Source organism: Dreissena polymorpha, chromosome 4 (genome assembly GCF_020536995.1).
Source record: "Dreissena polymorpha isolate Duluth1 chromosome 4, UMN_Dpol_1.0, whole genome shotgun sequence".
In the NCBI taxonomy this organism is placed as follows: Eukaryota; Metazoa; Mollusca; class Bivalvia; order Myida; family Dreissenidae; genus Dreissena; species Dreissena polymorpha.
In genome coordinates this window covers 47,212,897-47,223,588 of record NC_068358.1, presented here as the reverse complement: position 1 = coordinate 47,223,588, position 10,692 = coordinate 47,212,897, and the positions used below count along the sequence as shown (strand labels likewise).

Genomic DNA, 10,692 nt, shown 5'->3' with positions numbered 1-10,692 from the left:
GTAGTGCGCGCAGACACAGTTGGCAGTTTCAGATCTACTGTAATACAGTGGGACTAACCAACCCTCTCTACCTTGCGCCGACGCTGAAATGCCCTGCGATGTACCCATCCAGATTCAGAATGAGATCCAGATTGAATCTATTTCGTCTCACTTTAAATGTTCATAAGAGCTTTCCATCATACAGCCTGTAATCAATCTCTCACATTCAAAACGACATTAAAACTATTACATATACGTTTATTTATATGATTCAGAGCTTAAATTAAACATAAATTACATCTATAACTCCGATAACTGCAGTAAAGCTCGTCAATGATAATAATATGCCGGAAAATAGAATGTCGGAGTAACACGTAAATGGAAATTTGAAACGGTGCACAAATGTGTTCTGAAACATTAATTAGCATTGATAGCCAACAGCTTTTTAACAAAGCTAACTTTAGATTTTAACTGCGCATGCTCAGGCGGAAGGTATTCGACATAATGGAGGATCATAACATCGCATTTTGAAAAAGGAAAAAAGTTTAGGAAATTACCAAAATTGTTAATTATTTTGAGTTTGTATAATGTTTTGATGAGTGATATTTTCCTCAATGGCATGTCTACAAGCCCTGAAACAGGATATAAAACTCCTTGAATCTATTTTTACGCCTGAAAATGAACGTTTTAGAATTCTGTCTGCTTCAGTTGACGAAGTGAATTGTGAATTTCTTGGTACTAAAAACGAGTCTCTAAAAATAATCGCAAATATAACGGTAAGGTTCAATCGTTGTTTGTATTGTAGACTTTATATGTAACCAAATCAACACGCTATAAATGCACGACTTCATATTTTGCTTGTCTAAACTTTGAATTGTGTTCCAGTCATCTTTACATTTTAGTTTTTATTGAATGCTCTGAGCTTTTATGGATACATACATACAGCTTCGGGGCAGTTTCATAAACGATCGTACGACAATTTTCATACATGCCAGAATTTTTTAGGTCCAAAGCGGAACATTCCATAAAAAATTGTCGGGACATTTGACCAAAAAGCAGGACACCTAAAACGATCTATCATTCCACCATTACTGTAGTCAGTATAGTACTAACATAAACTCTTGATACTTTTATTAAAGACATAAAACATCTGATATGAAGCATGAAATCTAAAACATAACAATAACAGTTTTATTAAATAAGACAATAGCAAACAACGAAGATAATATTAATCTTTTTAGAGTACAAAATCTGGAAGATTACGACAACAATACTCATTATACAATTACACCCAATTACACTAGACAGGATGGGTATCACTTATTGGACTGTTTGTCGCGATTTTGGTATATTGCACATTCGGATTATCCCGCTATTTTGGAACTAAACATTGAATGTAAAAGACTCATTAATGACGTAGAATTAATTTTACAAAACAATTGTTTTGTAGACCGTTTCAAACAAAGACAAAAACAAACACATTTTCAACATTTATTTCATTATAATACAACTATCGATAGCAATAAGCGACCACTATCTTGAAGACCACCATGGTGTAAATGCCTGATAAAATCAATAATTAGCCGATAACTCGCTGATAAGGTGTCATAAACAACACTGGAACACACGAGAAGTAGAATCGGATTGTTAATTGGGTGCAATAAAGGGATAAGCGGTGGTAAGTGTTAGCGATACAGAGCTTGAAAAGCGAATTTTATTGGGAACCTATAGACCTTTCATCGTTTTTTACGAATGTCCGGACAAATTGTCTCATAATGGGACGCAGGGACAAAGGGCCCAAAAGCGGGACTGTCCCGCCGAGATCAGGACGTCTGGAATGTATGCAATTTTAACTTACAAGAGAATTTTGTAATCGAAATAAGTAGCAGAGCTCCAGATAAGGGCCGTACAGCCGTAAATACGCCTTTTTCATGAAGATTTACGCATTTATTTTTTTAAACTGGACGTACAATAACGGCATTAATATCAATTTTACGCATTTGCGAAAACAATCTGGCCGTACCGATACGTCTGCGTCAGCACGGCATGATTTATTTTATTGGTCCCTAACCTAACAACGCTTTTCGTTAATTTAAATTACCGAAAAGTTGTAGACTGGGTTCATATATTTTTGTCTATTCTGTCGCGTGATTTCCTGTAACTTGTAAATCTGTCAAAAACAATATGTCTGCGCGCAATGGAATGCCGGCTTAACCGAAAGCGGTTCAAAACAACACTTTGTTGGCATATAATGGCTACATACGGTGTCGTCTAACCATCCTGACATTAAATATGTAAACCCAGAAAAAGACATTGTCGCCCCGATATTAAACGATTTGATTGCATCAGTGGCTTAAAACGTTAGAAAACATGATGAGAAACGAATGAGACTGTGAAATAAGTGTTCATTTACTTAGCTTACTAGTTGGCTTGTGTTTTCTTGTCAAGAAAAATGAAGAAATAGTATTAGTCATTAGTTGTAATGTGTAGTTGTATTTGCATCATAATTCAGAATGGAAAACCTAATACAGTAACTGTTAAAGAAGCTACATATATTTATTATAATTGCTGCAAATGTTTCTGTAAAGTCAGTTATACACCCTTCAATATCCAAGAACACGGGTAGTACAGTACTACCTGTATTTTTGGATATGGTAGTACAGGTACTAATTGAGTTTAAGCGTTACTCCTTTTCTTTCTGCCAGTGGCAGTACCGTTACTAATTTCACAATTCTTATCTGGAGCTCTGAAGTAGACGAACTTACTCGCCGTGTTCATCAAATGTATATGTCGTTATAGATGCCAATGATATTAATAAAGTACATTTGTACTTAAAATGTATAATCATATGATATGGACTTAAGCAATTATGCATCTTTGAAAAATGTATCGTATCTTAAAATAAATGTGTACTACAACGTTTATTGAAACGGTCCCCAGAGTTCTTCCTGGTTAAACCAAATTCAATGTTAAAAGAATATGTCTCAAGTTTGTCTATAAAATAGAATTCATCGATACCATCAATATCAAAGGTCGTGTTGTTTGTGGATAAATGCTCAAAACAAAAAGTTGATAAAAAACATTATCAAGCCGAAAGCCAAAGTTTTGAATTAACGATTCAATCTATCTTACTGAGGTTCCGAAGAAAGTCAGTGTATTACAATTAGTTGAATAGACACGAGATCTATCTCGCTGGGGATTCCGGAGATAATCAAAAGAGTATTTTCGAATACAGAATTCTTGGCTTTTTCCATTTCAAAAACTTAAACATTTTATGAACCGTTAACATGCTTGCAACTTTGGATTCGTATCATTATTATTCGAGCACACCACGTCATGTTTGTTGTTCTAATTTTTGCATAAGTGATATAATATATATATATTATATATATATGATCTGTTTGTGTTTATTTATGCCAAAAAAATAGTTTTATGTTGCTAATATTACCGATTAAAGCGCCGCCTGGATTCCGGGTGGGAACTTGACATGAAATTTGTCCCAACCAGTTGTAAATCCCAGTGACCCGAATCGTCAATAGCTGGGAGTTGGATTATTGCAACAAGTTTATGTTTCAGCAAGAAAAGTTTGGCCCTCAGCAAATATTAAGATACTTTTTGTATTGGTAATATTCGCAGGGCCAACCCACAAAATGCTTGACACTACACAAGAAAAATTCATTATCAGTCTAATGATACCCACTCAAAATTTGTGAGTACCTGTCACACATTTTTTTAAACTCTGCATAAAAGATACTTTACTTATCATTAATACTTCAAGATAAGAATGATGTAAATACCTGTTACTATTAACTATTCCAGAATAGTGTCCAATTAAAAATAATATTAAATTAAACACACTTTCCCCCCTGCATTGGACATTTAAAATTACACACATCTCTGCCGAACAAGACATTCTGTGTACTACATTGTAGTAACCTATTGTTACATCCACTCAGCAGTATTTGCTGAGAGAACATTTATTGCGGAAAATGACTAGTTGCATATTTTATACGCTGATAAATAGCTCTTCCAATAAAGTCAAGTTTTTTTGGTGGACTGGTCTCATTAAAATAATAAAAAAGAAAACGCCTTTTTTTAGAAAAGCGATGCTGAAATATATTTTCAAAGTGTCAATACTTTTAAATGGTAAAAAATGCACCTTTTTACAAGATATACCAGGTTATCTTACCAAGAAACTTGACTTTTCATTGATTTCTCCTGACTTCCTTAATCCTAGTCAAAGAAGAAGTGACTTCTCCCTTAAATTTGACCTTTAGCCAACCCCTGAATGGCAGAAGATTAGCAATATTGGAAGTCAATTTCTGACAATTAGAAATATCATGCAATGGTTGACAATTAGAAATATATCTAGCCAATGGCTGACAATAAGAAATATTTGTAGTAAATGGCTATTTTGTCTAAGTGTTTATGTTAACCTTGTTACATATTATGCAGAGCAGACATTTGTCACTTTTCTGAACTTTTTTTTACTGGACCCTGTTGGTTCATTTAAACTCGTAGCATTTTTCAAGGTCTAAAGAACTTGAGCAGATACTGCATGTTGATGGTTAATACAGTCTGCAACTTTAATACATTGCAGGAGACGTACCCACAAACTCCTCCCATATGGTTCTGCGAAGATGACAATGTGGTGGCAACGGCAGCAGTGGAAAGACTCGCCAACCTAGCAGCAGATAAGAACAATGTAAACTTAACAAGCGAATACATGCACAGTGCTTACCTTGTTCCCTTCTATAGCTGTGTTGCAATCTAACATCTTTTAAGAAAAAAATATGAACTCAAATGTACCATTTATTCTTTAACAAAATGATTCTGTTTCTAGCCTTAAGCTTATTAGTAAATGGCATAGTACCAGTCTACGAGTCCTTTGAATCAATATAAGGTTAAGTTGCGCTCTTTCACATGTCTGATGTGAAAGCTTAACAGGCTGTTTCGCTTTGTAAATTTCTTGACAGAGTACATGTACTGTTATAATTGTTATGAAGCATGTTATCTGTGGACAGTTCAGTAATTAGAGGCAAACGCATAGGACTAATGTGCCAGCTGTTATATTGATACATGTGACCAGTCTTAGCCTGAGGAACATTACTTGTCAGGTGTGCCAGCATGGACATACAAGTATAATGTTTATAAAGATGAGTGTGTGAACATGAATTTGTGTTGAGTGTGTGTTCAATCTTCTAATCCATTGATAATTTACTGCTTACAAGTTACATTATGAAGTTAGACTATTTCTTTTATTTTTTATGTCCTTCAGTCTATACATGTACTGGTGGACATATTGTTTTTGCCCTGTCTGTTTGTTGGTTTGTTTGCGTCAAACTTTAACATTTGCGATAACTGTTGCAATTTTGAAGATAGCAACTTCATATTTGGCATGCATGTGTATCTCATGGACCTGTACATTTTGAGTGGTGAAAAGTCAAGGTTAAGGTCATCCATCAAGGTCAGATATATGGGTCAACATCGTCAAACTTTAACATTTGCCATAACTATTGCAATATTGAGATAGCAATTACATATTTGGCATGCATGTGTATCTCATGGAGCTGCACATTTTGAGTGGTGAAAGGTCAAGGTCATCCTTCAAGGTCAAAGGTCAAATATATGGGGGGACATAGTGTTTCACAAACACATCTTGTTTAATTTTTGTTTTATATATTAAAGAACGCAATGTTACAATTGTGGTGTTTGTGCTTTGTAGTAGATTTCCAGAGCAGTACAAAATCTCTTGGTTGTGTGACATTTTTTTAAATGATGTTACATTTTTGTGTGTGCTCCCATGTATTTGAGTTTTCTCGTCAAGTAATTTTTGGCACACCTATAAAGTGTGCCAATTATCCTTAAACTGCTATTGGCACACCTAATTTTACAAGGTAAACCAACTACAGTGTGCCTGATTTTCAACATATTTTTCATGTTTATATATAGATTGACATAAACTCATTAATAGACAGAACATAAATAACATATATGTTAATTGAACCTTGAAAATGAGAGGGTAAAATAAGGTGTTTTTAAAATCCTTAAAAGTCCCTTGAAGGGAGATATTTTGTCGGCGGTTCCAGAGGCATCACAGTAGGTTGACTTGATGTCTATTGCCCTTGTTGTTTCAGATTCTGCAGCAAGTGCGGATCCTTGTGACAGAGCTGTGCAGTCTTTCAAACGTAGGGTCACCAGCTGGACTCCATTCATTGGACAAGAAACTTGAAGAAAAGGTATAGACATGGATGTACACTTTTGTATGGCACAATACCTTTTTAGGTTTTTTGTACCATTTCTGCCTACTTCATTGTACCAAAGATTTGAAATTATTTTAAAAAGCATTATCACGTATCTAGTATTATTGATCTAATTATCCCCACGCTTTTTGAAAAGCGTGGGGATATTGTGGTTATCTCTGCCGTCTGTCCGTCCGTCCTGGCCACTATATCCTCCTACACTATAAGGACTAGAACCTTGAAGCTTACACACATGGTTGCTATGAGCATATGTGCGACCCTGCACTATTTGGAATTTTGATCTGACCCCTGGGTCAAAAGTTATGGGGGTTGGGGTGGGGCAAGGTTAGAGATTTTCACTCATTTTTTAATGTTATTTTACATTTACTTCTTCATTTCTACACCGATTTACTTCAAATTGATACTGAACATCTCTTATGACAATACGGTGAATCTCAACTATGCATGGCCCCATTACCAACCCTGGGGCGCCCTACCCACATAGACCACGCCCACCCAAAATTTCCTTTTACTATAACTTCTTTATTTCTACACCGATTAACTTCAAATTGATACTGAACATCTCTTATGACCATACAGTCAATCTCAACTATGCATGGCCCCATTACCAACCCTGGGGCACCCCGCCCACATAGACCACGCCCACCCAAAATTTCCTTTTACTATAACTTCTTCATTTCTACACCGATTAACTTCAAATTGATACTGAACATCTCATATGACCATACAGTCAATCTCAACTATGTATGGCCTTATTACCAACCCTGGGGCGCCCTGCCCACATAGACCACGCCCACCCAAAATTTCCTTTTACTATAACTTCTTTATTTCTACACCGATTTACTTCAAATTGATACTGAGCATATCTTATGACAATACAGTCAATCTCAACTATGCATGGCCCCATTATCAACCCTGGGGCACCCCCTGGGTCAAACATGCGGCGTGGGGATACGGGTCGGCCTCTGCCGCGCCATTTCTAGTTAAGTTATTGCTGGAATGTTGAAGGAGAGTCATATCTATTTATTGTTATTTTTGCCTCCCCCCCCTCCCCCTCCTCCCCCCCTCTGGAGTTTAGGCTGAATTGTGGTCCTTTGCCTTTTTGTTCACTGTAGAATACAAAGAGTTGATAGACTAGTTGAATAATTTCTGTGACAAACAAGTGTTGTGGGGGCATCAGGGTTTGTGACACATATCAAGTTTTATAAAATATATCATAAGTCAGAATGTATTTCTTAATGTTTGTGTATAAGAAAGCCTGGTTCAACCATTGCCAACTTTTGGAATTCCAGATGCATATTTGTGAAAACATATGGTAAATACTTTGCAGTCTACAACAAACAAGTTAATACCTGTAAATAACGGTGACATGATGCAATTATGCTAGTGTACATGTTATGTATGTTAACATGAGTTTCTTTCTGAGGAAAACTGGGCTTAATTAATGTGCGTGAAGTGTTGTCAGAACTCAGATTAGCATATGCAGACCACACAGGGACAACTCTTACCACCTGTGCAGACCACACAGGGACAACTCTTACCACCTGTGCAGACCACACAGGGACAACTCTTACCACCTGTGCAGACCACACAGGGACAACTCTTACCACCTGTGCAGTCCACACAGGGACAACTCTTACCACCTGTGCAGACCACACAGGGACAACTCTTACCACCTGTGCAGACCACACAGGGACAACTCTTACCACCTGTGCAGACCACACAGGGACAACTCTTACCACCTGTGCAGACCACACAGGGACAACTCTTACCACCTGTGCAGACCACACAGGGACAACTCTTACCACCTGTGCAGACCACACAGGGACAACTCTTACCACCTGTGCAGACCACACAGGGACAACTCTTACCACCTGTGCAGACCACACAGGGACAACTCTTACCACCTGTGCAGACCACACAGGGACAACTCTTACCACCTGTGCAGACCACACAGGGACAACTCTTACCACCTGTGCAGACCACACAGGGACAACTCTTACCACCTGTGCAGACCACACAGGGACAACTCTTACCACCTGTGCAGACCACACAGGGACAACTCTTACCACCTGTGCAGACCACACAGGGACAACTCTTGCCACCTGTGCAGACCACACAGGGACAACTCTTACCACCTGTGCAGACCACACAGGGACAACTCTTACCACCTGTGCAGACCACACAGGGACAACTCTTACCACCTGTGCAGACCACACAGGGACAACTCTTACCACCTGTGCAGACCACACAGGGACAACTCTTACCACCTGTGCAGACCACACAGGGACAACTCTTACCACCTAGACTGGAGTTTTGTTTAGAAGAGACTTACTTTAAACAAAAAATGTCCACTAAAAGTGGAAAGTGTCATCCTTTATTAGCATGTGCAGACTGCACAGGCTAATCTGGGACTACACTTTGCGCATATGTATACAGCTTGATTTTCCCACAGCGAGGTTCCTACATATATATATTATTTATATATATATATATATATATATATATATATATATATATATATATATATATGATATTGCATTTTCTGTGCAGGGCATGCTTTCTGTGGAGCAGAGCTCGGAGAGTGAGGATGAGGATGAGCTGCACTATGACATGGAGGAGGACCACACTAGGTACGCATCCATGGCACACACACCTCACATGGACACTTGATTACAGTGCATGATCACAGCCCAATGTGGGGTCACAACCCAACACTCTGTTACAGCCAACCGGCAGTCACATACTGACACATTGTCACATGCTGAAATGGTCATAGACATTCTAGCGGGCAAAGGCCTACCAGTACAAAGTCACGGACTGACTTTAAGTCAATCACTGAAACACAGACAGCACCCAGTCACAGACTGACACCAGATCACAGACTGACACACTTTGAAACACTGACACACAGTCACAGACTGACACATAATTATACCCCAACACATGATTACAGATTTACTCACAGTCACAGATCAACCCACTGTCGAAGTGTGAAACCCATTCACAGAACAACACACTTTCAAAGACTATCACAATGTCACAGGCTATCACACTTTTAAACACTGATCCATTGTCACAAATGGCCACACAGATGAAGACCTACACATGGTAACAGACTGATATATAGTCAAACACACGGTTGCAGACAGACACACATTCATAGGGGGAAACACAGTGACAGACCATCACAGTCAAAGATCGACATATGGTCACAGGCAGGCACACAGGTGAAGATTGAAACACTGTCAAGCACTGATAAATGGTCACATACGGATGCATGATCACTGACTGATGCCATGTCAAAAACTGATAGACGGTCAAATACTGACACATGATCACAGACTGACGCACTGTCAAACACTGACACACAGTCACAGACTGATACAAGGTAATAGACTGACGCAATGTCACTGATAAAAAGTCACAAACTGACACAGACTGACGCAATGTCAAACACTGATAAATGGTCACATACGGAAACATTTTCACAGACTGACACAATGTTAAACACTGACACACAGTCACAGACTGACACAATGTCAGACACTGATAAATGGTCATCATATACTGACACATGGTCACAGATTGACACAATGTCAAACACTGATAAAGGGTGAAATACTGACACGTGGTCACATACTGATGCAATGTCTAATACTGACACACAGTCACAGACTGACACATGGTCACAGACTTATGCAATGTCAAACACTGGTAAATGGTCAAATACTTACACATGGTCACAGGCTCACACATGATCACAGACTGACGCAATGTCAAACACTGATAAACGGTCACATACTGACACATGGTTACAGAATGATGCAATGTCAAACACTGATAAATGGTCACATACTGACACATGATCACAGAATGACGCAATGTCAAGCACTGATAAATAGCCACAGACTGACACATGATCACAGACTGATGCAATGTCAAACACTGATAAACGGTCACGTACTGACACATGATCACAGACTGATGTAATGTCAAACACTGATAAACGATCACATACTGACACATGGTTACAGTATGATGCAATGTCAAACACTGATAAATGGTCACATACTGGCACATGATCATGGACTGATGCAATGTCAAGCACTGATAAATAGCCACAGACTGACACATGATCACAGACTGACGCAATGTCAAACACTGATAAATGGTCTCATACTGACACATGGTCACAGACTGATGCAACAACAACACTGATAAACAGTCACATACAGACACATGGTCACAGACTGATGCAATGTCAAACACTGATGAATGGTCACATACTGACACATGGTCACAGACTGATGCAATGTCAAACACTGATTAAATGGTCACCTTCTGACACATGGTCACAGACTGATGTAACAACAACACTGATGAATTGCCACAGACAGACACATGGTCACAATCTGATGCAACAACAACACTGATAAACAGTCACATA

General features: G+C 38.4%; 1 protein-coding gene across 1 annotated transcript in view; it reads left to right on the top strand.

Annotated features, from left to right (window-relative positions):
- Positions 1-464: 464 nt before the first annotated feature.
- The window catches only part of LOC127877711 (ubiquitin-conjugating enzyme E2 Q2-like), a 29,466-nt gene continuing 19,238 nt past the window's right edge, over positions 465-10,692 (top strand). Inside the window, exons 1-4 of the mRNA XM_052423844.1 lie at positions 465-755; positions 4,580-4,684; positions 6,117-6,218; positions 8,796-8,875. Of these exons, the coding sequence (XP_052279804.1) occupies positions 594-755; positions 4,580-4,684; positions 6,117-6,218; positions 8,796-8,875 (449 nt within the window). The 5' untranslated portion in view covers positions 465-593. The remainder of the gene's footprint in view (positions 756-4,579; positions 4,685-6,116; positions 6,219-8,795; positions 8,876-10,692) is intronic.